The 27,238-nt window shown below is 52.1% G+C and overlaps 1 protein-coding gene and 1 long non-coding RNA gene across 3 annotated transcripts; one reads left to right on the top strand and one right to left on the bottom strand.

The window, feature by feature from the left end:
• On the top strand, positions 1 to 25,923 carry MYH6 (myosin heavy chain 6). 2 transcript variants are annotated; one of them, XM_077908654.1, is made up of 38 exons: positions 1 to 150; positions 475 to 693; positions 1,984 to 2,127; positions 2,361 to 2,517; positions 2,601 to 2,628; positions 2,904 to 3,015; positions 3,332 to 3,424; positions 4,146 to 4,209; positions 4,427 to 4,525; positions 4,988 to 5,091; positions 5,179 to 5,317; positions 6,731 to 6,999; positions 7,251 to 7,421; positions 8,597 to 8,906; positions 9,779 to 9,849; positions 10,132 to 10,219; positions 10,306 to 10,423; positions 10,571 to 10,694; positions 10,937 to 11,073; positions 12,880 to 13,135; positions 13,269 to 13,511; positions 13,661 to 13,837; positions 14,108 to 14,253; positions 14,499 to 14,589; positions 16,540 to 16,929; positions 17,246 to 17,372; positions 17,452 to 17,570; positions 17,961 to 18,157; positions 18,692 to 18,875; positions 19,065 to 19,230; positions 19,376 to 19,500; positions 20,418 to 20,726; positions 20,975 to 21,178; positions 22,357 to 22,482; positions 22,689 to 22,964; positions 24,579 to 24,674; positions 25,366 to 25,500; positions 25,847 to 25,923. In XM_077908654.1, exons 2-38 carry the CDS (start codon positions 493 to 495, stop codon positions 25,868 to 25,870), a joined length of 5,820 nt encoding a protein of 1,939 aa, XP_077764780.1. In that variant the 5' UTR covers positions 1 to 150; positions 475 to 492; the 3' UTR covers positions 25,871 to 25,923. The 2 variants fall into 2 exon arrangements, with proteins under 2 accessions (XP_077764780.1, XP_077764781.1); XM_077908655.1 differs by lacking the exons at positions 22,357 to 22,482; positions 22,689 to 22,964; positions 24,579 to 24,674; positions 25,366 to 25,500; positions 25,847 to 25,923 and adding an exon at positions 21,326 to 21,543.
• LOC144320315 (uncharacterized) lies at positions 17,392 to 22,174 on the bottom strand. Its single transcript, XR_013385842.1, has 2 exons — positions 21,295 to 22,174; positions 17,392 to 21,211 (listed from the first exon to the last, which is right to left on the bottom strand). It is a non-coding gene; the product is annotated as an uncharacterized LOC144320315 (long non-coding RNA).
• Positions 25,924 to 27,238: the final 1,315 nt, after the last annotated feature.

Raw genomic sequence — 27,238 nt, 5'->3', positions numbered from 1 at the left:
TGGCTCTTTGGGTCCATCCTCCCGGCTCACTTCTCCCTGGTGACCTGCCTCCACTCTTCTTTCTCTTTGGTCTTCCCTCTGCCAGTCTGTGTCTCTGTGGCTCTACCCACAGTCCAGAGTCTTCAAGATTCTCTGTGAAGAGATAATCAGGTGAGAACCACCCTAATTTTCTCGTGGGAACCAGCTTGCTGGAGCAGGGTCCCCTGTCTCTCCTCCAAGCAGCTCAGCACCTCCCCTTAACAAGCTTCAGCCAATTTCAACCCCATACAGATCCTCAGATATTCTCCTTCCACATCATGTCAGAGGACAAAGGAAGCAGAACCTGCAGCACGGGGAGGGTGGGACCCAGGGTGGGACCCTACCCCTCTCCGTGGTAGGGGAAGAACATAAGACGCAGGTGGGTAGGAGTTGTGGCAGGGAGTGGGGGTGCTGAGGGCAGTGCCACCTACTGAAGCTTGGGCCCTCCTGCCTCAGGCGCAGAGAAGCACCAGGATGACCGATGCTCAGATGGCCGATTTTGGGGCAGCCGCCCAGTACCTCCGCAAGTCCGAGAAGGAGCGTCTGGAGGCCCAGACCCGGCCCTTCGACATCCGCACTGAATGCTTTGTGCCCGACGACAAGGAAGAGTTTGTGAAGGCCAAGATCTTGTCCCGAGAAGGGGGCAAGGTCACTGCTGAGACAGAGAATGGCAAGGTGTGTGGGGCATAGTACCAAGGAAAGGGAGAGGAGGTTTGGTGGGGAATCGCAGGGGTGGGGCCACTTGCAGGAGGAGCTGAGGGCTCTGGGGAAGAGCCAAAGCCACTGGGAGTGCAGAACATGTTCCCTTGAGGAACCCAACATTTCGGTGAGAACTCTGACCTTTCTCAGATGGACCTGAGCAGGTGAGGCAGGGCACCACACCATGGAGGAATGCCTTCACCAGAGAGGATGCTGGGGCAGGGACGGGGCGGGGGGGGGGGGGGTGCTCCACCAGTTTCTATCTCAGCGGGGTCTCTTAGATAAAGAAGACACAGACACAGCATCAAGTAAAGTTCCCTCTTGAATGTGTATCCATCCTTTCTGTGCCTCAGTCTCCTCCACAAACCAAATCTACCTCACCCAAACCAAGAGCAAACTCGTAGACTCAGATAAACACAAAAAAAGCAGGAACTCTTGTGCTGAACGCTCTAGTCTCAGGGTTGGTGACTAGCGCTCAGAAGTCCACAGTACCCTGGTTCCTCATGAGAGCCTTGAGATTTGCCCCTGGTCACTGGTAGCAGCTCTGAACCTTTTGCCTTCAGACATGCTTATTGAATGCTGTGCCCCAACGAAGTGTGCAGTGACAGGCCACAACCTGCTGGGGGCTTTGACTCTGATCCCAGCTCTGCCACTGGCTATATACCAAGCCCGTAAACAATTTAATTATTCTATCTATAGTTTCTTCCACTGTAAAAAAAAAAAAAAAAAAAAAGTACTAGAATACCTACCTGCAGGATCTGATGACATTAGGACATGGCAAGCTGACTGGTACCAATCAAACCACACTGACAGTGACCAATAGGGAGTGTAGGGTTGGTAGATGAGATGTTTTCCAATAGGGCAAGGTTTGCCCTGAGCAGCTGATGCCCACAAGCAATGCCCCCAGGAGTCAGGGTGAGGTGTGTGATTGGAGAGCTGCTGGCCCCGCCAAGTTTGTCTCTAGATGCTTGAAGTAGGGGCAGTAAGGTGTTGCTCAAGGGCACAACCCCTGGGGTACTGGCAGGACACAGAGACTCTAGGAGAGTCCCTAGGGTGGGAGGGACAGTGAGCAGTAAGTTGTCTGGGGAAAGCCTTGTAGGGGAGCTATGAGGTAGGGCTTGGCCACTGATCAGAGAAGAGTTGGGGGATCGAGGCCAGGTTGTGGCTGGTGTTCTGGGGAGACCTAAGTGGGTGAGGCAGGCAAGCACAGACTGGCAAGGGTCCCGGTGGGAGTGCAGTCATCCCTGTCCACACACCCTTCCCCAGACAGTGACCGTGAAGGAGGACCAGGTGTTGCAGCAGAACCCACCCAAGTTCGACAAGATTGAGGACATGGCCATGCTGACCTTCCTGCACGAGCCCGCCGTACTCTTCAACCTCAAGGAGCGCTACGCAGCCTGGATGATCTACGTGAGTACACGTGGCAGGAAGCCATTCCTGGATGGAGGCTAAAGTAGGCCACGGAAACTCACTTAAGGGGAGGGGTCAGAACTCTCCCAAGCTCCCCTCTGCCCTCTTCCTACTCCTGGTCAGCCATAAGAAGAGAGGAGCCACCTAGGGTGGCTAGGGACTCCCTTGCCTGTTACCACCTGCCCCAGGCGTCCCCCTCTAGCCCCTCATGCCTGCCCTCTCTCCTGCTCCAGACCTACTCGGGCCTCTTCTGTGTCACCGTCAATCCCTACAAGTGGCTGCCGGTGTACAATGCCGAGGTGGTGGCCGCCTACCGGGGCAAGAAGAGGAGTGAGGCGCCGCCCCACATCTTCTCCATCTCTGACAACGCCTATCAGTACATGCTGACAGGTGAGTCTGGCCGTCCTGACCCGTGCCCCCTTGGCCCCATACCCATGGACCTGACCTTATTGCCCCCCTTTTTTCTCTTTCAGATCGAGAGAACCAGTCCATCCTCATCACGTGAGTGAATGCCAATCACCCACCTAGGGACTTGGCAGGGACCCTGGAGTGCAGAGGGGAGGAAAGGTTTAAGGTTGTTATTGCAAAGGAGTGCAGGGAGCTGAGCTCTCAGAGGGGTGTTGGAGTGACCTATAATGATATGCAAATTCTGCAGGGCCCTGGGCTCTGGTGGAGGTTAGAAGGCTGGGATTCTGAGGGAGGAGGGGGTGGCGCTGAACTTGATCCGAATGAAGCATGGGAAATCTTGGGTTCTAATGGGTCCCTGGTCTCTCCAGTGGAGAATCTGGCGCAGGGAAGACTGTGAACACAAAACGTGTCATCCAGTACTTTGCCAGCATCGCGGCTATAGGTGACCGTGGCAAAAAGGACAATGCTAATGCAAACAAGGTACTGGATGAGCCATATGCTCAGCATATGGGGGGGGGGGGCGGGGGGGGGGCGGGGTGCGCGGTGGGCAGGCTGACCCAGATAACCCCTAGCCTTACCCTGGGGAATTGTGGGGACAGCACCACTGAGCCCAGTGCTTGAGACTTTCCGGGCAGGAGACACACTCTGATGTTCGAATATGGCCCTTTGGAGCCACAGACCCACCTGTAGTCCATCCAGCCCCACTCCCATCCCCCAGGACCAGAGCAGTCCCCTGCCCTCCCCACTCCTGGAAGCAGACAGAAGATAAACCCTTGGGGTTCTGCTGCCTTCGCAGGGCACCCTAGAGGACCAGATCATCCAGGCCAATCCCGCCCTGGAGGCCTTTGGCAACGCCAAGACGGTCCGGAATGACAACTCTTCCCGCTTTGTGAGTACCTTTGACAGCTGCCAACTGGCCTCACCTGGCCTTGACAAGAAAAGGGGGGGTGTTGTTTGATCTACAGTCATTACACTACACCCAGTCGATCATCCTGTGTTTGGCTTTGCAGTATCAACAAGTGTGTGCGTGTGCATGAGTGTGGGTGCATGCACACACACATTCAAACCCTCCTGACAGCCTGGCTCCCTGAGCTCTGAGAACTCAAGAGACCCAGAGTCACCACAGCTATTCCCTAGCCAAGTAACGAAGCTGATTTTTGTCACATTCTAGATTTTTCCGAATGACTTTTTCCAAAGCTCTTCCACATTGGAAGGTGAGAAGAAAGCATAGGTGCTAGAGCCCATTCCCCAGCTTTCCACCTATCCAGCAAGTCCTCACACCTCTCTAAGTCCCAGTTCCTTTATCTATGAAACAGAGGTAGCAATATTTACCTTGCGGGTTATTGAAAGCATTCACGAGATCATATCAGAGGTACAAGCAGGAGGCATTGTACCCGTGTTCATTCCCATGTTGTTGGTTCTGCTCAGAGATACTTAGTAATATGGAGATAGGCATCCTTTTCCCTGTTTTACTGATACTAAACTGGAACACCAAGTCAGTCATTAACATTTCCAGAACAATCCAGGGCTTTCTGGGTTGTGTTGAGGTCCAAGATCTCCATCTGTCCCTTCTGGCCAGTTCCCTCTCTCTTTGTCCCATCCATCCGCAGGGAAAATTCATCAGGATCCACTTTGGAGCCACTGGAAAGCTGGCTTCTGCAGACATAGAGACCTGTGAGTATGGCAGGGAGCCCTGCACCCCCTCTGGTTCTTCCGCCCCTGCCTTCTTTCCCAGCTGGGTGACCCTGTCTCAACATTCCCTCTCCATCTTCTTCCTCTTCTCCTGGCTTTCTCCATTTTGCTCTAAGAGCCTTTCTCCCCTAATCTCCATCCTTCTGCTGGATCGACTCTCTCCATCCTCACATGCCTTCCTCCCTCCTCCTCACTTCAGATCTCCTAGAGAAGTCTCGGGTGATCTTCCAGCTGAAGGCTGAGAGGAACTACCACATCTTCTATCAGATCCTGTCCAACAAGAAGCCAGAGCTGCTGGGTGAGCCTGCCCAATGCCAATGCCCCCATTGCCCTCCCCAGGAAGGGGTGGGTGTCCTCCTCCTCCTCACCTACCCCTGCTCACCTCCCTCATCCTTCAGTCTGCTCAGGTCTTCTCTTCCCTCCCCGTCTCAGATCTGCCTTTGTCTCCTCTTGCCTCCCTTCCCACTCTTTCTTTGTCATATTTCTTCTCCTCCTGGTTGGTTTTCCCCTTCTCCTCCTTGTGCCCCACCTTCTCCCAGGGCCATTCTCCCACTGTCTTCCCTCCCCAGTCCTCTGCCTGCTTTTTCATGTCTTTGGGATTCTCTGCATGGTCTGCTGACTCTCCTCCGCTCTCCCTGCTTCTGGCCCTCTCCTCTTTTGCCCCTGCCCAAGCCCACGATGCCCTTCTCTCAACCTCTCTCTGCCCATCCTCTGCCCTCTCCTGTCTCCCTGTCCCCTGCCCTGCTCCTTGCCTGGACAGACATGCTGCTGGTTACCAACAACCCCTACGACTACGCCTTCGTGTCTCAGGGAGAGGTGTCCGTGGCCTCCATTGATGACTCCGAGGAGCTCATGGCCACGGATGTAAGTGAGGAGGCACCATGAGAGCTCCTGAGGGTTCCTGCACCACCCAATCCAACCACCCTCTTTGGCTCTCTTGCTCTGTCCCAGAGCGCCTTCGACGTGTTGGGCTTCACTTCTGAGGAGAAAGCTGGCGTCTACAAGCTGACAGGTGCCATCATGCACTATGGGAACATGAAGTTCAAGCAGAAGCAGCGGGAGGAGCAGGCCGAGCCAGATGGCACCGAAGGTGGGGGCAGGTGCCTAAAAGGCCTGAGGTGCTGGGTGTTTGTTCGCCTGTCAAGTGGAGACAGTGCACTGGGAGCAGGGTCTCCCATGCTGTATCCAAAAGTTATGCTTTTCAACGATTCTTGAAGAGCTAGGCAACAATTTAGTTTATTAGGATTATTAGGATCATGATAGAGAAAGTGGGAGGAAACCAGAAGTATGAAAAGCACATGGTCAGAGGGCAGTACCTTTTCCCAGGGGCAGGGCCCTCACGCCATCCAGCCTACCTCCAGGCTTCTCCTCGTGAGGGCCTAGTCACAGGTCATCTACTGTCCCCAGACAGGCTCATTCCTGGGGGCCTGAGGCCTGTGGGGTAGATGGTTGGGGCCAGAGCCAGGGAGGGGCAGGGATATGCGAGAGGCAGGCAGACAGGGAAGCCCCCCACAATCCTGCCAACTCTTCTCCCCAGCTGCACTGACCAGAAGTGAGTTGGGGATGTCTCCTCCTAGGCCCAAGACTCACCCAAGCTCAAGAAAACACAGATTCTGAACTCTGCACATCCCAGTCAGTAATGCAATATGTATGTAGAGGGTGCCCAGCCCTTGACTGAGCTCCGTTTGGGCTCTCTTGGCATTGACATGTCACATACCTCGTTGGGCCTCAGTTTCCTTCTCAGTGAAATGGAACAACAGTACTTCTCAGTCACTCTGGGGCTGTCGTAAGAATTCTTTGAGAAGGAGATGTCAAGATGTGAATAGGGCCAGACAAATGCCCAAGAACATTCCTCTTAGCCTACCTTCAAGGACCTCTTCTCTGTGTCTATCCAGATCAAAATGCCAAGCCTGGGTTTCATCGTAACACATCATGATCAGCTATCATAAAACTCTCGAAATTGAATCAAACAAATTTCCTCTAAATAGAAATCGTATGTTGGATGGCACAGGTGGAGAGCTGGGGTGGGGGTGGGGGGCTTAACATGCTGTTAGGAATCTTGATTTCAAGTTGGTCAACACATGAATTAAGAGTGGAACAGGCCCAGTCCTGGATTGGATCCTGGGATGGGAACTAAGGAAGCAGAGAGCAGCGCACATCTCCTCTGTCAGCCACAGTCCTTGCCCTGGAGACACAAGGGATGCAGTGAAGGCAAGAATGTGCTCACAGCAATGCTGGTACAGGGCCTGGACCAGGGACACCCAGTAGATGTTAAAGAGAGGCGAGAGGCACTGCTAAGTAGTGGGAGTTTCTGGACAGACAGGAAGCCTGGGCTCCAGCCTGACTCTGCACATGGGCTAGGTGCCCCCTGGCAAGCCTGTTCCCTTCCAGGCCTGGATTTGCAATTCTTTAGAGAAGGGCCTGACTGGACCCAATGCTTCAGAAAGGTTCTGGCCCTGGAGCAGGAAAAAGGAGCTTGCTTACTTCTTTCCTTCTCCTCCAGATGCCGACAAGTCTGCCTACCTCATGGGGCTGAACTCAGCTGACCTGCTCAAGGGGCTGTGCCACCCTCGGGTGAAAGTGGGCAATGAGTATGTCACTAAAGGGCAGAGCGTCCAACAGGTGTACTACTCCATTGGGGCACTGGCCAAGGCAGTGTATGAGAAGATGTTCAACTGGATGGTGACACGGATCAATGCCACCCTGGAGACCAAGCAGCCACGCCAGTACTTCATAGGAGTCTTGGACATCGCAGGCTTTGAGATCTTTGACGTGAGTGGGGGGAGCCTATGCATAACGGGCAGCGGGGGGACCGCGCAGGGAGAGTGACTCACTCATTCCCATCTATTACCATCATGGCCAGTCTCAGGAAAGGCAGTGGGGCTCAGGAGTGGCAGACGCCTCACCCTGTCTTCCACAGGAGCTCTCCTTCCCTGGGAGGAGCATGGGCACGGGCCTGGGCTGATCCCACTGGCCACTCAGACCCCTGCCTGCCTGACCCACTCCACCCCCACCCCCTGCAGTTCAACAGCTTTGAGCAGCTGTGCATCAACTTCACCAATGAGAAGCTCCAGCAGTTCTTCAACCACCACATGTTCGTGCTGGAGCAGGAGGAGTACAAGAAGGAAGGCATCGAGTGGGAGTTCATCGACTTTGGCATGGACCTGCAGGCCTGCATTGACCTCATTGAGAAGGTGCTGCCTCCACCTGCTGCCTGTGTCCCCCTCCCCTGTCATCCCAGACAGAGTGACAAGGCTGTCCCTTCTCCAGCCAAGAAGCTAGAGTCCCCAGAATCTTAAGCCTCTCTCAGGCCCAACTTCTACTCACTGTGAAGCCACAGTCATACACGAGATGAGCCCCCTTCTCCTCTCTCCAGGATCTAAGACCTTGTCCTGTATGGTGGTCACCTCCCAGAATCTTAAGAAGGAGATGTAGTGAGGTGATAACTCCTGGCCCCTCTGACAGCCCATGAGAAGCAGCATCTATGGGAAATCCTAGGCTGAAACTAGAGACATTTGGCTTCCCATCCTCTTCCTGAGAGCTGAGAATAAGCCTGTCTTCAGCCCCTCTTGACTATAGACTTAGAGGAGACAGGAACAGAGCTGATGTGAGGTTCCCAGTGCTGGCTTGTTCAGAGTATGCCTTTGCATTTTGCTGGTATAGACCAGAGCCCAGAATAACTACCCTCACCCAGCCAGTGGCCCATCAGAAAACAGGAGCTTCCCAGAAGTTCTGGGTGGTTATCCAGGGTGCTGCTCTTCCAGAGGTCTCAGAATCACCTGAAATTACATGGGAAAGACTGTGTATGTGTATGTGTGTGCATGCACACACACACGTGTTTACATGCATTTTTACAGGGAGGCATCTTTAGTTTAATCAAATTCTCATTAGGATTCCTGCCCCAAGAAAAGTCAAGAACCACCATATTTTCAGAAAGCAGGATGTTGTGCAGAACATGGATCCCTCTAACCATCTCTTAAAGGACTATTACCCATTATATAGGAAGAGGTCTGGCCTGCCCCTTAGTCGGACACCACTGACACACACCTGTCCCTGGAGCAAGGAGCTTGCCCTTCCGAGAACGGACTTGCTGCAAGGCCTTAGGGACCTGACAGGGTAGCTAGGAGCACTGGGCTGTTCACTAGGCCCACTGAAGCAGAAAGAGGTTATAGCCCAGGTCTGAATAGAATTAGAGTTAGGTTAATTCCAAGAATATTAGTGTCCTGTATTGGGACAAGAGGTGGTAGCATAGATACTCTGAAGCCTGCCAAGCCCTATGGGCTATAGTTTTTCCTCTGGCATGGTGTGGGACTCTGGAAACCTGGGAGTGCATGCAGTGATGCTCTCTCCATCTAACCTCTGCTCTCAGCCCATGGGCATCATGTCCATCCTGGAGGAGGAGTGCATGTTCCCCAAGGCTACTGACATGACCTTCAAGGCCAAGCTGTATGACAACCACTTGGGCAAGTCCAACAACTTCCAGAAGCCACGCAACATCAAGGGGAAGCAGGAAGCCCACTTCTCCCTCATCCACTATGCTGGCACTGTGGATTACAACATCCTGGGCTGGCTGGAGAAGAACAAAGACCCACTCAATGAGACGGTGGTGGCCTTGTACCAGAAGTCCTCCCTCAAGCTCATGGCCACACTCTTCTCCTCCTATGCTTCTGCTGATGTCGGTAAGAGGGCAGCTGCTGCACTGGGCCAGAGCAACTCTGAAGTTGCCAGGGGCCAGGGTCCTGCTGCTCCAAAGCACAGAACCCTAGAGGCAGAAGGGATGGGGTCAGGGGATCTCACAGCAGTCCATGTGCACCTGATGTGTAAAAGGGCCACTTTGTGTTATGGATATTGTTGTACATGTTGAGTGTCTCCTCAAGATTGTGAGCAACTGGAGGTGAATGAGGGTGGCACATGAATTACTGTGCCAGGCCCATTGTAGAGCTGTGCCTGAAGGAGGTCTCGGTAAATGTTGAGAAGATCACTGAATATATGGTAGAACAAGTGAGTGTCCCGTTCAGAGAAGGAAGAGAAAGGGTGTGGAGTGGACAGAGGAGGAAGAACTACAAGAAGGAAGATAGCCACGGGAAGATGTAAGCATGAAAAGTAGGGTTAGAAGGTGGGAGAAGAGCACTCATACTATTTCAGCACCTACTAGGTGACAAGCAAGCTTCTCTAATCTCCATCCCAGCTATTAGAGGCAGTTATTGTTCTCCTTCTGGAAAAACTGAAACATGGAGAATCACTTTTTTTTTAAGAGATGGCATTTTTTTAAAAATTATATTTATTTATTCATGAGAGACACAGAGAGAGAGAGGCAGAGACACAGGCAGAGGGAGAACCAGGCTCCATGCAGGGAGCCTGATGTTGGACTTGATCCTGGGGCCTCAGGATCACGCCCTGGGCTGAAGGCAGGTGCTAAACCGGTAGGCCACGGGGGCTGCCCAAGAATCACTTTGTGAAGTCACATGCTAGTGAGCAGCAGAGCCCTGCCCCTGCCTGAGGATTCCTTTGCTTTCAGACTCTGGCTCCTCATCCCTTCTCTTATTATTAGGGGACAGCAGTAAAGGCAAAGGAGGCAAGAAAAAGGGCTCATCCTTTCAGACAGTGTCAGCCCTCCACCGGGTAAGAAGGGCCCAGAGAGGCCGGAGGGCGGGTGGTGTGTGGTGGGCGCCTAGCCCTTTGGCTGTATCACCCTAATCTGATTTTCTGAGTCTGGGGAGGAAAGAAGCTATATGGTCATTTGGTGCATGTTAATTCTATACAAGCCTGAACTCACATCATAAATTATGTGTAAACACTTGGTCCCTTGGAGAATTCTGGAGACAGGCTGTCAGGGGCCCAGGGCTTAGGGACCAAAAAGATGATCCCTCTGGCTCCTGACTCCCCACTCTCATCCACCCCCAGGAGAATCTGAATAAGCTTATGACCAACCTGAGGACCACCCATCCTCACTTTGTTCGCTGCATCATCCCCAATGAACGGAAGGCTCCCGGTGAGTGATGTATAAGGGTCTAGTCTGGGGAGGGCACTTGGCATCAACTTACCCTGAGGCCGACACCTTCTTCTCTTCTGCTGCAGGGGTGATGGACAACCCCCTGGTCATGCACCAGCTTCGCTGCAACGGTGTGCTGGAGGGCATCCGCATCTGCAGGAAGGGTTTCCCCAACCGCATCCTCTACGGGGACTTCAGGCAGAGGTGGGTACAGGGGTGCCCCCAGAGTTCAGGGAATAGGGGGAGCTTGGGCAGACCTGGTGGGAAGAGTAGTCCACAGGTGGCCCCAAATGCTGTGGGAAGAGCAGATTGGCACAAAACGTGGGTGACTCAGGGAACCTCCCTCTCCAGGTACCGCATCCTCAACCCAACAGCCATCCCTGAGGGCCAGTTCATTGACAGCAGGAAAGGGGCAGAGAAACTGCTGGGCTCCCTGGACATCGACCACAACCAGTACAAGTTCGGCCACACCAAGGTGGGTCTAGAGCCCCATAGGGATGTGTACCCACCTTGAGCAGAGCAACTGAGAGTTTGGAAAGCAAACCTCTGATTCTGGCTTCCTGTATTAACTCAAGAGCTGGAACCCAGGCTTCCTTTCTGTCTTGTTTTTCATGTTTCACTCCTGAGGTCTAGAATATATGCATGATGGGTCCCCTGGGAGCTTAGCACCTCCAACTCTCTTCCTCCACCCTTCTCTGAGGGCCCTCTTGCCCACAGGTGTTCTTCAAGGCAGGACTGCTGGGGCTGCTGGAGGAGATGCGGGATGAGAGGCTGAGTCGCATCATCACCCGCATCCAGGCACAAGCCCGGGGCCAGCTCATGCGCATTGAGTTCAAGAAGATCGTGGAGCGCAGGTGAGGCAAGAGAAAAGGTGAGGCTCACCCAGAGATGAAAAAGACAGACAAGCAGTGCTAACTGGTGTGACTCAGAAGACCTGAGTTCAAATCCTGACTTCACTACTTATTAAGCTGGCTTAAACAAGTGACTTTACCATGCTAGGTCTCATTTTGAATTCTTTAAGAAAAGACAATTCACCATAAGGAATGCAAATTAAGGGATCCCTGGGTGGCGCAGCGGTTTAGCGCCTGCCTTTGACCCAGGGTGCGATCCTGGAGACCCGGGATCGAATCCCACGTCAGGCTCCCGGTGCATGGAGCCTGCTTCTCTCTCTGCCTGTGTCTCTGCCTCTCTCTCTCTGTGTCTATCATGAATAAATAAATAAAATCTTTAAAAAAAAAAAAAAAAAAAAAAAAAAAAAAAAAAAAAGGAATGCAAATTAAGTTTCAATGAGATACCATTTCAAAACACTAACTTGACAAAAATTGAGAAGTCTGACCCACTGCTTACAGGTATGTAAATTAACGCAACCTCCCTGAAAAACAATTTATCATTATCTTTTAAAGATGGACAATTGCAGGGGCACCTGGCTGGCTCAATCCATAGAGCATACAACTCTTGATCTCGAGGATATGAGTTTGAGCCCCATGTTGGGTATACAGATCATCCCTCCCCAAAAAAAGATAGTCAATTGCATACGTTCCAATTCCACTCCTTTTTTTTTTAACTTTTTTTAAAAGATTTTATTTTATTTACTCATGAGAGATACAGAGAGAGAAAGAGAGAGAGAGGCAGAGACACAGGCAGAAGGAAAAGCAGGCTCCATGCAGGGAGCTCAAAGTGGGACTCGATCCCGGGTCTCCAGGATCACGCCCTGGGCCACAGGCGGTGCTAAACCGCTGCGCCACCGGGGCTGCCCCTCCAATTCCACTCCTAAGAGCATTCCCACAGAAACTCCTGCATATGTACAACATGGGACAAAAAAAGAATCTTCATAGCAGCTTTGGCCAAAATAACAAAGATCTGGAAACAACGCTAATATCCATCTCCAAAGGAATGGGTAGAGTGATATAGTTGTTCACTGGAATATTATAAAGCAATGAAAGGAGGGACTTACAACCACATGGTACAATGTGTTTGAACCTCAAAAGCAGATCCTTGAGTGAACAAAAGCAAGTTACAGAAGGATATATACAGTGTAATATAATTTTATTTCCAGTGTAATACAATTTTTAGAAAACTCAGAGATAATAAAAATAGTGACACATACATATATGGTTAAAGTATGTTTTTAAAAAGTAAGGAAATGAAAAAGATAAGATTCAGGGTAGTGGCTGATTCTGGTTGGGGGACCAGGAAAAGGGATGAGGAGGAGCCAACACTGGCAATGCTCTAGCTGTTGTTTGAAGGATCAATAGGTTTATGTGTAGTCATTTTGTTTCATTCTTCATAACTTACAGATATACTATATTCTTACATGTAAAATACAATTTTTAACATATTTGTGGTTCTTATGGGATTAGAAACATTGAACTTAGTAGGCAGTCTATGAGTAGTATAGCTTTCATTGCTGCTAACACCCCAGTAGGGAAAATATAAACTGCCCTTTTGTTGAATTCCTCAATTAATAAATATTTATTGAGCAAGTCCACATTCAGTGTGGTAATGTTAGACTGGGGGTACATATCAAGGCAACAACAGGGCTCTTGCCCTCAGATGCCTCTGAGCATGTTTAGATGTGCTGGGAGCCAAGTACAGTTCGTCCCATGCTTGGGAAGTGCTCTTTCAGAGTGCCCCTTCCTGTTTCCATGTTTCCTTGCCAGGGATGCCTTGCTGGTAATCCAGTGGAACATTCGGGCATTCATGGGGGTCAAGAACTGGCCCTGGATGAAGCTCTACTTCAAGATCAAACCACTACTTAAGAGTGCAGAGACAGAGAAGGAGATGGCCACCATGAAGGAGGAGTTTGCACGCATCAAAGAGGCGCTGGAGAAGTCAGAGGCTCGCCGCAAGGAGCTGGAAGAGAAGATGGTATCCCTGCTGCAGGAGAAGAATGACCTCCAGCTCCAAGTGCAGGCGGTGAGGCCACGCAATTATCTCTTCATCCCTCCCCTTTCATCCCCTGGATTACAGCCCATCTCATCCCCAGGAACTAAGACCCTGGATCTCTCCTCTATAATCACCAGCTCTCCTCTCTGTCCTCTTCTCCCAGGAACAAGATAACCTCAACGATGCAGAGGAGCGCTGTGACCAACTGATCAAGAATAAGATCCAGCTGGAGGCCAAGGTGAAGGAGATGACTGAAAGATTGGAGGATGAGGAGGAGATGAATGCTGAGCTCACTGCCAAGAAGCGCAAGCTGGAAGATGAGTGCTCTGAGCTCAAGAAGGACATTGATGACCTGGAGCTGACGCTGGCCAAGGTGGAGAAGGAGAAGCATGCAACAGAGAACAAGGTGAGGGCAACTCCTTCTGGCTCCAGCTCAGGTCTCCTCAGGATTCCCAGACCACAGTGTGGTCCTGGTCCTTGGCATTGGACATCCCGATAGATGTCTCCAGGCTGATGACTTCAGACCCTAAAGGGAGTGGGGTTCTTGTTCGGCAGGTGAAGAACCTGACAGAGGAGATGGCTGGGCTAGATGAGATCATTGCCAAGCTGACCAAAGAGAAGAAGGCTCTGCAAGAGGCCCACCAGCAGGCCCTAGATGACCTTCAGGCTGAGGAGGACAAAGTCAACACACTGACTAAGTCTAAGGTCAAGCTGGAGCAGCAGGTGGATGATGTGAGTAATAAGAACCATGCTCTGGCTCTCTCAGATCAATATTTCACAGGCAATATCCTGATACCTAGAACTAACTTCTCTGACTCCTGGGGCCTCTTTGCTCTTTGAGGTTCATCACTAGGCTGGGGCTTGGGATATTTTGTGCTTGCAGGGATTTCTCTGCTGGTTTGCCCTCCAATCCTACTGGACTTTGAGTTTAGATGGGGCAGAAGAGCATGCACTGTGGATCTCAGGTTTCCAACACCTTGTTTATTATCTTCTCCCCACCAGCTGGAGGGATCCCTGGAGCAGGAGAAGAAGGTGCGCATGGACCTGGAGCGAGCAAAGCGGAAGCTGGAGGGTGACCTGAAGCTGACTCAGGAGAGTATCATGGACCTGGAGAATGACAAGCTGCAGCTGGAAGAAAAGCTCAAGAAGTAGGAACCTGAGGTGGCTGGGAAGGGCTAGTGGAGATATCTGGCCTGAGGGTTAGAGCACAGGGTGCTGCATCCCCACTAGCTAGCACTGTTCTGGTCATAGTGTGAATGAGGAGGTGAAACAGCCCTCTTGCATTCACCCTCTGGGCCAAGGAGGAGGGGATTGGTCCTGGAATCCCATGGCAAGAGAAGAGAATGGGTACAAAGGAAGGAAGACCATCTGTTACCCTCTACTTCTTCTCCAGGAAAGAGTTTGACATTAATCAGCAGAACAGTAAGATTGAGGATGAGCAGGCACTGGCCCTTCAGCTGCAGAAGAAACTGAAGGAGAATCAGGTGAAATTTTTCCTGGTGCAGCCAATGGGGAGCTCAGTGGTGAGGCAGCTGAGGTTACCGGAGCTACCTAGGGCTCTAGACAGTATATAGAACTCCAGGCAGCCTTGGAGACCCCACCAGCCTTCCCCCATTTGAGCAATGATGTCTTATTTCAGCAGAGCTATTTGGGGAGGCAAACAAGCCTACCAAAAGGTTCTGTTGCTAAGCTATACCCTACCTCATGGGCGTTTGCTACAGCACAAATAACAGCGTTCAATTCTCCTCTCACCCTTCCCCTAGTACTTCTCCCCTCTGCATGGGCATGAGAAGCGCCTTCATGGACCCCCTTCCTTCGGGATGCTTTGCTTATACTCTTCACAAGTACTGATCTCATGATTCGCAGTAAACTCCCTGAGCAAGTCACTTCCCCTTGCCGAGCCTCAGATTCTCTTCTCATCCATGAAATGAGATAATAACACCTGCCTTACAGAGGACTAGAGGAGATAATGTTTTAAAACCATTTTGTCAGCGAGCAGTTAGCCAGCCACCAGCAAGAAGGTGTTCTTTTGTTTTCTCCATGGCCTTCTTGTCCCTCTGCAGAAGAGAGCAAATAAACAGCCACAATCTCCCTTACTTTTAGTGCACCCTGAATTTTAATGAACTTTAGTCCTGTATTTGTCAGAAGAGCTCTGCAAGCAAGGAAGGCAGGTCCTATCATCCCCATCTTATAGCTGTGGAAGCTGTATGATCAGGTCTGGACATAGTGGCCCCAAGGACAACAGGTACTCAGCCATTAGGGGCAGGGCCTTATCCTCTGATTTTCTGGTAGACTCTGGCTACTGGAGAGAGCTGATCTCCCCTCAGCATTTAGGGCCCATGGTTCAGGCTACAAGTGATGCATGAACACAGTTCTCCTTGTTTGAAGAACTGCTCAGGAACTGGCCTGACCTTCAGTGACAATTTGCCCTCCCATTTTCTTGGGTTTTAGCCAGAATATCAGGATATTCTCCAGGTTCTTCTGTTTGGGTCTAGGCAAACTCTTCAGCTGTTAGACCAAGAATAACAGTGCTGTTATCCTCATCAGGTCTTGGCAATGGGCTGTGGCTCCTCCTTCTTCCTGCCCAAGCTCTCACACCCAGTACCACCTTCTTCATCTTGGGAGCAGAGGCATGGTGGTCCTCTCTCTCCTGCTCCCAGGACCCACCCATGCACATTCTGATAACATTCTGATAACACAGCCACAAATGCAGGGACCCCACTGATTGATATTCACCTTTGCTCCTGACTGGTCAGGGAACAGATCAAAATGACAGATGGGACAGTTTCCCAACTTAGTCAAGCCCAAGGCTAAGGCCAGAAAAATGAGGTAGGGGCATGGTAATGATAAGGGCAACCTGCTTATACTTTCCTGGCCTGGAAGGGAATAGTCAAGGTGGAACCCACCCTAGGCATAAATAAATAAAGCAAGCCCTGGAGGGTGAAGACTATGGTTGACATGACTTCCTGGTTAACTTGGAGGGTTACAAAAGTTTTGATTGTTTCAAGGCATATTGTTGCAAATATTTGTAAGATACAAGCACCGGCTGTCCTGCCTTAGGTTTAGCTGAGCAGAGCCTAGTGAGTCTGTGGAATCATTGAGATTCAGATCTCACAAGATCTCTGAATCCCCATCTGAACACAGATTTTCAGACTAAGTCTAAATGCCTTGAGGGTTCAGCTTCGACCAAATTGCTATTAATGGCCTATGCATTACAGAATGTCTAGCAGCACCATTGGCCTCTACCCACTTAGATGGCAAGTCATGGCAAGTGACTATGTCTACAGACATTGCCAACTATTCCCTGTGGCACAAAACTTTCCCTAGTTAAGCACCATTGCTCTAGAGGGACTTGAATGTTGTAGAGCTCTGGGGTGGGGGCTCCGATGGAAGGCTCCAGGTGGTGGGTCTGAGCTCTCTGCATCCCGGCCCAGGCTCGGATCGAGGAGCTGGAGGAGGAGCTGGAGGCTGAGCGCACCGCCAGGGCCAAGGTGGAGAAGCTGCGCTCAGACCTGTCCCGGGAGCTGGAGGAGATCAGCGAGCGGCTGGAAGAGGCCGGCGGCGCCACGTCCGTGCAGATCGAGATGAACAAGAAGCGGGAGGCCGAGTTCCAGAAGATGAGGCGGGACCTGGAGGAGGCCACGCTGCAGCACGAGGCCACGGCGGCGGCCCTGCGCAAGAAGCACGCTGACAGCGTGGCCGAGCTGGGCGAGCAGATCGACAACCTGCAGCGCGTGAAGCAGAAGCTGGAGAAGGAGAAGAGCGAGTTCAAGCTGGAGCTGGACGATGTCACCTCCAACATGGAGCAGATCATCAAGGCCAAGGTGGGCTGCCTGTTCGGGGTCCACACTGCCTTCTCCCTCACAGTGGCCTTCCTTCCACACTCTCTGCCCTGTCTTCTCATTGTTGCTCCTTCATCACCCCTTGGTCTCTGTCTCGCTTCCTTCCTTGCCCTCCCTCCCTCCACCCACAGCTCCTCACTGTCCCTCCTTTAATTCATGTACCTCCTTCAGACCATGCCATCTAGCACCTCTCTGTTTCACCCCTCTGCACCCTGTGCTCTCCCCACCTTGGCCCTCCCTTCCTTTCTTTGGTCCACCCAGCCCCTCTCAATGACAAGTTGTCCCTTACTGCCTGAAGGCAAACCTAGAGAAGATGTCCCGGACACTGGAGGACCAAGCTAATGAGTACCGCGCAAAGCTGGAAGAGACCCAACGGTCCCTCAATGACCTTGCCACCCAGCGAGCCAAGCTGCAGACCGAGAATGGTGGGTGCCCCTAACCAGCCCTGCATCACCAGTTGCACCCTTCCATAGCCCACGAACTCTCTCTTGTTCCCCCCTCCAGGTGAGCTGTCCCGGCAGCTGGATGAGAAGGAGGCACTGATCTCCCAGCTGACCCGAGGCAAGCTCACCTACACCCAGCAGCTGGAGGACCTCAAGAGGCAGCTGGAGGAGGAGGTTAAGGTGAGGCCCAGCTAGGGTACAGTGGGACAGGCTCAATGGCAGCCCAGGGTAATCAAATTATATCAACACCAAGCATGGAGTGTAGAGGCTGGAGAGAAGCCTCTGTCAATGGTGGAAAGGCCCCCAATCTCAGTTCCTCTACACTCCAGCTAAGCCACACCTGAACATCATGGAATGCCTCTTTCCTTATTTCTAAGGGGTGCAGTGGTTAAGCTGGAAAGCTACTCCAAGATGCTAAAATCCACACCAGCCTTCATCCTGAATGAGGCCAGGCTTGTTTGAAGTTCATGGATATGAAAAGGATCTAGAGAATCATGGCGGGGGGTGGGGACATTCCCTCCCACCTTCCTGGGAGATAAGCCCTCCTCCCGGCGGCCACCCCCTCCACAGGCAAAGAACGCCCTGGCCCATGCACTACAGTCGGCACGCCACGACTGTGACCTGCTGCGGGAGCAGTACGAGGAGGAGACTGAGGCCAAGGCTGACCTGCAGCGCGTCCTGTCCAAGGCCAACTCGGAGGTGGCCCAGTGGAGGACCAAGTACGAGACGGATGCCATCCAGAGGACTGAGGAACTCGAGGAGGCCAAGTGAGTCCCAGGCAGCCTGCCACCCTGATTCTAAGGGAAGAAGGAGTAAGAGGATCTGGGGTGGGGACAGGCAGAGTGGGCATGGGAAGGACATCTGCAAAGGATGGGAGAGGTCAGGGGGTAATAGAGGTGCTTGAAAAGGAGCCTGGACCCTGGCCTCTGAGTGAACCTGGCTGGCCCCGACTCACTTCCTGTGACGCATGAGCTTTTGGCTCGGGTTATACCTGATGCTCACGTATAAGACGAGCAAAAAGCTTGTTGGTCAGAGGAGCTTCCATCGATCAGCCTGATGTGGGGAGCGGTGGGGGCTGCCACCCAGATGCTGCTACACATAGGGAGGACATCCTGTTCTAGGCACCTGCAGGCTTGGATTGCTTGAGGCTGGGTACCCAGGGCCTTAAGGGCTGCTCTGGTTCCCAAGGAGCTATTGGGGGGCAGGGGGAGGGTTGGGTCACCCTGATCTGGGGAGGAGGTGGTTCCAGGGCCTGTTGTTTCCGGATAGAGACACACCCACACACTAACCACCTTGGGCAGGAAGAAGCTGGCCCAGAGGCTGCAGGACGCAGAGGAGGCCGTGGAGGCCGTCAATGCCAAGTGCTCTTCACTGGAGAAGACCAAACACCGGCTGCAGAATGAGATCGAGGACCTCATGGTGGATGTGGAGCGTTCCAATGCAGCCGCCGCAGCCCTGGACAAGAAACAGAGGAACTTTGACAAGGTGGGCCTGGGCTGGGGGTCTCAGCCAGGGGCAGAGCTGGAAGGCCAGAGTCACCATAAAGCCAGGGGCCTCCTCCTTGGGGGCAAGAGGGGAGGAGGCTGAGCCCTGCTGAGGGGCTAGGGCAGCCCTGGAGAGGGTGAAGTGCTGGGGCTGGGAGAGGGGGCTGTGCAGTGAGCCGGGTCCCCACAGATCCTGGCCGAGTGGAAGCAGAAATATGAGGAGTCGCAGTCAGAGCTGGAGTCGTCACAGAAGGAGGCGCGCTCCCTCAGCACAGAGCTCTTCAAGCTCAAGAACGCCTATGAGGAGTCCCTGGAGCATCTGGAGACCTTCAAGCGGGAGAACAAGAACCTTCAGGGTGCGCTGGGGCCTGGAAGGCTGGGGGGGTGGATGAGGTGGCTGGGGGTAGTGTTCTCATGTGGCACCACCTAGGGGCTCCAAGAGGGGTGCCTCCCCATTGGACCATGGCAGCCCCCAACTGAATGGCCCGGCCCCTCCCCCAGAGGAGATCTCCGACCTGACTGAGCAGCTGGGAGAAGGAGGGAAGAATGCACATGAGCTGGAGAAGGTCCGCAAGCAGCTGGAGGCCGAGAAGCTGGAGCTGCAGTCGGCCCTGGAGGAGGCAGAGGTGAGCCTGGCTCTGCCCACACCCCTACCTAGTACCCTCTCCTACCCATGCCCTCTTGTCTCTGACTCTCCACTCTCCTTCACCCCAGGAGCGACATGACCCCCGGCTAAGAGAAAATGTATTAGCTCCTTTTTTTCAGTCTATCCACTAATCTGATACCCATGACTGCCTGCAAAGCCAAGGTTTGCACCAAGGAAAATATCACAGTCCAATCATAGGAGAAAAGGTTATGTTTCCTACCATGTTTATAAAGTTGAAATATGGTCATCATAATAACCCCTCTGATCATGGGAGTGTAGGCTTCAGGGTCAAACAGATCTGAGTCTGAAACTTGGCTTCAAGACCTCCACTGTGTCACTGGGCAAGTTTCTTTTCTTTTCTTTTCTTTTTTTTTTTTACTGGACAAGTTTCTTAATATCTCTGTACCTTAGTTTCCTTATGCCTAATGGAATTAATTGAACATACCTAATAAGATTTTGTGCATGATTGTTACTAAGATTAAATGAGGTAACAAACGTAAGCACTTCATCGTATTTGCTATTGTCACTGCTCATCTTTATAGAACCTACAGATAGCCATGAGTTTGGGGTCTTCTTTTTTCACTGAAGGGTAAGTGACCTAGGAAACAAAGAGGAAGTTTGGAATGTGTGCTCATAAAAATCTCTCCCTTTTCTACGATATTTAGAAGGTCAGGATTATGCAGTTTTAGTGCTAACAGGTCTTGACACTTGAGGCTGAAGCGATTTCCTTGATAGAGGAATCTCAGGGCATCCTGTACTTCTTCTGCCAGGGCATCCCAGACCTTCCTCTCCAAGGCATAGCCCTCGCTGATACTCTACATCTTCTTGGCACCCCTCCCCACCTTGCCCTGTGCTCTTACTCTCTGCCCCTGACCCTCTCTCCCCACCTTCTCCCAGGCCTCTCTGGAGCATGAGGAGGGCAAGATCCTCCGGGCCCAGCTGGAGTTCAACCAGATCAAGGCAGAGATCGAGCGGAAGCTGGCGGAGAAGGATGAGGAGATGGAGCAGGCCAAGCGCAACCACCTGCGGGTGGTGGACTCGCTGCAGACCTCCCTGGATGCGGAGACGCGCAGCCGCAATGAGGCTCTGCGGGTGAAGAAGAAGATGGAGGGCGACCTCAATGAGATGGAGATCCAGCTCAGCCATGCCAACCGCATGGCTGCTGAGGCCCAGAAGCAAGTTAAGGGTCTCCAGAGCTTGCTGAAGGTACATGGAGACTCCCAAAGCAGGAAGTCCCCTTACTCGGAGATGGACTAGCCTCCATGTGGCCGGGTTGGGTGGTGGTACCCCATTACAACAGCAGGTGCCTCCTGGCCTCGGCTACTGCAGAGATATCCCACAGGCCCTCCTGACCCAGCACACTGGGCTCCCCACTGGCATCCAGCCTAGCCTAACAGCCTTCTGATGGACCCAGAGGCCAACCTGTCTCTCATACCCACCCTCCTGATCTACAGGACACCCAGATCCAGCTGGACGATGCAGTGCGTGCCAATGACGACCTGAAGGAGAACATCGCCATCGTGGAGCGGCGTAACAACCTGCTGCAGGCCGAGCTGGAGGAGCTGCGGGCCATGGTGGAGCAGACGGAGCGGTCCCGGAAGCTGGCGGAGCAGGAGTTGATCGAGACCAGTGAGCGGGTGCAGCTGCTGCACTCCCAGGTGAGGCAGTCAGGGGCCACATGGAGAAACCTGCTGAGAGGCAGAGCCCAGGACTCCTATAGGAGTTCTGAACCAGATGTTCTGACTGAGCACATCCAACCGGGATGGCCACTTACTTCATCTCTTGGGCCGTCTCTCATCTGTCAGTCGTGGCTGTCGGAAACACTGCCTTGAGAAGGTGTCATGACTGGTTGGTGCTGTCCACCAAAGTCACAAATCTGGGAGTAGTGGAATGCCTGCTGTTATTTGACAGTGCTGACCTAGAGGACAGCCTCCAGCTTGCTCTGTAAAGATGACATCTGGGGAGTTTAAATTCATCTACACGCAAACCAAATTCTCGATGGAACACCATTTTTTTGTAATCCCAGACACCCTGTCATCAGATGTTCTCTGCAATGAATTTTTGTGCCCGTCTTGCAGCAGGTCTGTGGAGCTTTTTCTGTAATCTAATATGTGTGGGAATGACATCATGCACTGACCCCGTCCCCTCTTCCTTACTCTCTGACATTCTTTCTATAACTATAATCATTTCCAGGATATTGTCCTGGTAAAAACGTTGTTCCCATTTTCCTTGGAATATTTTCATGCCTCTAAGTAGACATGTTACTAAAGATGTCAGAAGTAGAATTGACGACCTTTCACTGCTTGAAGTCTATCTTCAGAGCTGAGCAATTTTAGCTATAACATCTAGAATGTATCTGTGTTCATAGGAAAAGGAAAAGTAGATACAAAACATAAAATACACAATAACAAAGGATACAAGGAATAAACAAAAGCAAGACTTTTTTAAAAAAAAATGACTAGTTTTGGGGGGCACCTGGGTGGCACAGTCCGTTAAGCCCCAACTCTTGGTTTTTGTGGGTCATGATCTTGGGGTCATAGGATAGAGCGCCATGTCAGGCTCTGTGCTCAGCATGAAATCAGTTTGGGATTCTCTCTCCATCTCCGTCTGCCCCTCCTGTTCATGCATTCTCAATCTCTCTCTCAAACAAATAAATAAACCTTTATAAATAAATAAATAAATAAATAAATAAATAAATAAATAAATAAATTTTTAAATAAATTTTTAAATAAATTTTTAAATAAAATTTTAAATGACAGTTTTAATTTCCTGTGAATAAAGATATAGAATCAAATAACAAAGTATATATTTGATAGTTTTCTCTACCTACATCTAGAACACCAGCCTCATCAACCAAAAGAAAAAGATGGAGTCAGATCTGACCCAGCTCCAATCGGAAGTGGAAGAGGCGGTACAGGAGTGCAGGAATGCCGAGGAGAAGGCCAAGAAGGCCATCACAGATGTGAGTGACTGCTCCCTTTCCCGCCCCCACTAGTGACATGAACAAGGGCCCTGGTCCCAGCCAGGCCACTGTGCCCTGACAAGTGGACTCTCCAGCTGCATGGGTTGGTGGGCCTTGGGAAACAAGCGCCAGGATGGGGCAAAGGTGATCCTGGAGGGAGAAGGGGCCACAGGTCCTGTTCTCTTACATGTCGCTCCCGTCCCCAGGCTGCCATGATGGCAGAGGAGTTGAAGAAGGAGCAGGACACCAGCGCCCACCTGGAGCGCATGAAGAAGAACATGGAGCAGACCATCAAGGACCTGCAGCATCGGCTGGATGAGGCTGAGCAGATCGCCCTCAAGGGTGGCAAGAAGCAGCTGCAGAAGCTGGAGGCCCGGGTGCGGGAGCTGGAGAATGAGCTGGAGGCGGAGCAGAAGCGCAATGCAGAGTCAGTCAAGGGCATGAGGAAGAGTGAGCGTCGCATCAAGGAGCTGACTTACCAGGTGCGGGCATGGTGGCTGCTCCGGGGGGCAGTCAAGAGTGGATGTAAAAGCGCTTCCTCAGCCCCACTTCCTGGCCCCCATGCACAGCCACTTACCAGGAACGCCACCCAAACCTCTGGCACCTATTACTTGAGAAGCTGTTTTTAGATTAATTTTCTTTCACATTCCCTGGAGTCCACTAGGCTTGAGTCCATGATTTCTTCTAGCAAATACAGAACCTACCTCTACTTCCTGAAAGCTGTTTTTTTTTTAAAGATTTTTATTAAAAAAAAGATTTTTATTTATTTATTCATGATAGACATAGAGAGAGAGAGGCAGAGACACAGGAGGAGGGAGAAGCAGGCCCCATGCAGGGAGCCCGACGCAGGTCTCGATCCCAGGACTCCAGGACCGCGCCCTGGGCCAAAGGCAGGCACTAAACCACCAAGCCACCCAGGGATCCCCCTGAAAGCTGTTTTAACCAGCATTTCCTCTGTTTTTTGTTTTTGTTTTGTTTTTTAATAACCCAAGTGCTACCTTGATGTCTTTAGTACAGTCCACGGAATCATTCTATCAGCCCAAGAGGGAAGGACACAGTATGGCACTTTAGGGATAAAGGTCGGGGAGGGGAAAAGGTTCCAATCTTCCATGGAACTTGTGGGACATCAGATAGATGGCTTTTGATACATGTTGATGATCCCAAAATGTTCTAAGACCTGCACCTGCATAGCTCAGAGCTTTTGACCTTGACCTATTATTTTCACAGTATGCCTGAGAAAGAAGGACAAAGAAAGAGGGTATTGGTTCCTTTGATAGCTGGATATGAGAGGTGTGAGAAAGAGCTACAGCTATAGAATGGCAAATCTGTTGTGTACATAAGAGGAAGTGGCATTCTAGCACATACAACGATGTGGAAAAAAAAAAAAAAAAACAACGATATGGAGATAAAAATGATCAGGTGACCTTAGGGCCAGTGATCCTGATGCCCAAATCTGCCCAGTGCAATATACGTCTGATAGGTTAGAATGGTGTGACTATGACAGCATCCGCTTCATTCTGTATTCTTCATTCGGCCGCTCAGCTCACTCTAAAACCACTGACTGGGACACCTGGGTGCTCAGCGGTTGAGCATCTGCCTTTGACCCAGGGTGTGATCCTGGGGTCCTGGGATCAAGTCCCACTTCCTGCATGGTGCCTGCTTCTCCCTCTGCCTGTGTCTCTCCCTCTCTCTCTGTGTATCTCTCATGAATAAATAAATAAAATCTTTAAAAAATTAAAAATAAAATAAAACCACTGGCCAAGAGCATCTATGGTGCTCCAGGCTGGAGCTGGAACAGCCTCAATGTCTCCATATTATCAGATGAAGGAATTCCATTTTTTTCTAGACCCCTTCCCTCACTTCCAGCTTTAGGGCCACAGCCCTCTTGGCTTTTCAGGTCCAGATTGAGGACCTTGCTGTGGCCCTCTGACCTACAAGTCGAGGCAGAGATGGAATTGCCCAGCCCTGTCTTTGACCTGGCCCATTGGAGGGAGGGCCAGCTAAGGCCTGGGGAGAAGAGTGGTGTATTGAGGGAGGGAACAATGATTGTACTTGCTCCTCCCCCAAATTGGCTTCTCCCATCCATCCACCCCCAGACAGAAGAGGACAAGAAGAACCTGCTACGGCTGCAGGACTTGGTGGACAAGCTGCAGCTCAAGGTCAAGGCCTACAAGCGCCAGGCAGAGGAGGCAGTAAGTTCATGGTTCTCTCCATTCTCTGTCAACACACCTCCCATGTGTGAGAATGGACAGGTGGCAGCCTCAGCACAGGGACTGGACGTTTCACATGTCTCATGTACTCAGAGCTGTGTCAGGCCCTCTAAGCAAGCAAAAGCAATTCCTACAAATTGCTTGTAATCCACACACCAGTAGAGCCAAGAGAAGGCACTATAGCTGTGAAGCAGGCCAGGGGGCCAGAGGGTGCTGACGGCTGGAAGGTGGCCATGGAATTGGTCCCAGGAGAGGACCTGACCAGAGGGCAGCAGGAAAGACTCTGGGTGGGCAGAAAAGTGTGAAAGGAAAGTGTTGATGAGCACACATGTAAGGGAAACCTCAAGGTTGGGAGCATCTATCAGAGCCACGGTTGGCCATGTGCCATGAGGCTAGATTCTGAATGGGACTGGACCAGGCAGCATGTGATTCACCTTGGGCAGTGGGTGGCCATGAAGGATCCTGGATGCTGGGCAAGTTGAGGAGGGTGCCAAGCCAGGAGCAGGATACCCTTGGCAAGGCTGTTGTTGTAGGAACATACTTGAGGGGTGAGAGCCCTGAACCCCTGGCTCAGGGACAGGGAATCCCTCAGACTGGGAGGCTGGAAATGCCCACTTCCCCCGCTTCCCCTTCTGCCTCTCACCTCATGGTCCCTGTCCCCAAACCCCCACAGGAAGAGCAGGCCAACACCAACCTGTCCAAGTTCCGCAAGGTGCAGCACGAGCTGGATGAGGCAGAGGAGCGCGCGGACATCGCCGAGTCCCAGGTCAACAAGCTGCGAGCCAAGAGCCGCGACATTGGCACCAAGGTGGGTCCCTCCACTGGGCCTCACTAGTTGCCCCGGGTCAGCACACTCACCAACACGGGCACTCCTACCTATGTTGTGACGGGCCTGGGAGGCGTCCCACAACACCTGGACCTGAGAATCCCCTTCCTGGTCACTGCAGCCCATACAGACCGACCGGAACTCTCAAGAAAGCCCAGCCCCACTCCCTAAATGAAAAGGGCTCCTAAGTGAGACCCACGATCCCTGAGGCCAGAACCTCTCCCTCTAAAGGCATCCCATTTAGGCCCCTGAGAGCCCTAGAGATTCCTCCTCACACTCTTCCTCCTTCTTGCCAGCTGCCCCCTCACACTTTTTATTCTTTTCTCAGCAAAAACTGCATGATGAGGAGTGACACTGCCTCAGGAACCCCACTCTTGCCAACCTGTAATAAACATGAATGCCAGACCTGCCTGTGCCCTGTCCTTCCCGCCGCCAGCCAGGAGCTGTCTTAAGGCTCCCAAGAGGAAGGAGGCCCTGCCCCTGTGTCAGAGCTGTGGGAGCTAAGGCATTCCACATGTACAGAGGAGGAGGCCAAGGCCCAGAGCAGTGAGCTGTCCTCCCTGAACCCTGGTCAGTAGGAGAGAAAATAAAGGTACCAGAAGGGTGAGCCAATTCTATGTGCTAAGAGAGCTTTAGTGTCAAAGCTGAAGCTCCCATCCACCTACCCCAGTTCTGTGCTGCAGGGCTTAAAGGTGTCCTGGGACACCTGTTCCCCCCACCAGATGAATTTCCCACTGATGCCAGGAGAGGCTCAGGACTCACTGGGGGTGGAGGTTCATAAAGGGCTTAGCATAGGTCCCATTCTGGCCAGCCCATTCTGAGTAACCCATAAGGAGCCCCAGGCACAGTCGGCTGGGGCCCAGGTCTGACCTCAGCCTCTGTGATCAGCACCTCACCATGAGGGGATCCTGAGGCTCTGGGACCAGCTGACACTGGCCATATGGGTGGGCAGGGACATCCCGGGAGCCTCCCAGGCGCCTTGGAGTACTATGGCCCTGGTAGGACTGATTCCTGAGCCGTAGCAGTGCCTGCCTTCCAAACTACCCCCAGCAAGCTCTCTCGTAGCATTCGCTGTGGGCAGTCATGACTGTTGTTCACTAGCCTGTCTCCTTCTCAGGCTGTGAGTGCCCAAGAACAGGCCTGCCTGTTACCTCTGGATCCCTGGAGCCCAGCACAGGGTATGCACACAGGAGAAGCTCAGGAAATGTTTGCTGAGGTGCTAGCAAGCTGGGAGAGCATACCTACTGGTAGAGGGGGCTGGAGGGGAGGCCGGGCCATTTTTTTCTGCATTACCGGGAGCTCAGTACCCTATACCTGGATAGGTATTAGGCAAGCTAGGTTCTAATCCCAGCTGTGTCATAAGTGAAGAGGTCACTTCCTGCAACTGGGCTTGTTTTCTCTTAAGTGAAATGAATGAAGTCATGGGACCAGCTGATATCTAAGAGCTCTTCCAGAGCCAGCATTTCGAGTTCTGCCCTCATCTAATGTCGCAGGCCAACCTCTCTCAATCTCTCTTTCGCGCGCGGTCTACGGGCCAAGTCCTCCCCGCACCACAAGGGGGAGCTCCACACACGCACCTGGCCCCCAAATGGGCTAACAAACCTGTGTGCACAGGTGTGGCAGGTGGGCACTTCCATGGGGAAGGCTTGTGCCTTTTCAGACATGGAACTCTGGGAGCCCAGCCACCTGGCCCACCACACAGTAGCCTGGCACACAGAGA

This window comes from Canis aureus, chromosome 9, assembly GCF_053574225.1.
Source record: "Canis aureus isolate CA01 chromosome 9, VMU_Caureus_v.1.0, whole genome shotgun sequence".
Taxonomy (NCBI): domain Eukaryota; kingdom Metazoa; phylum Chordata; class Mammalia; order Carnivora; family Canidae; genus Canis; species Canis aureus.
The sequence above is the reverse complement of the archived record's forward strand: the minus strand, read 5'-3'. Positions and strand labels throughout refer to the sequence as shown.

Excerpts from the sequence above, each read along its gene's own strand:
- MYH6 (XM_077908654.1), top strand. The coding sequence starts at position 493 with ATGACCGATGCTCAGATGGCCGATTTTGGGGCAGCCGCCCAGTACCTC. Across the intron at positions 13,838-14,107 it reads TGGAGCAGCAGGTGGATGAT|CTGGAGGGATCCCTGGAGCA; the intron begins GTGAGTAATAAG and ends TCTCCCCACCAG. Across the intron at positions 19,501-20,417 it reads CGGCCCTGGAGGAGGCAGAG|GCCTCTCTGGAGCATGAGGA; the intron begins GTGAGCCTGGCT and ends ACCTTCTCCCAG.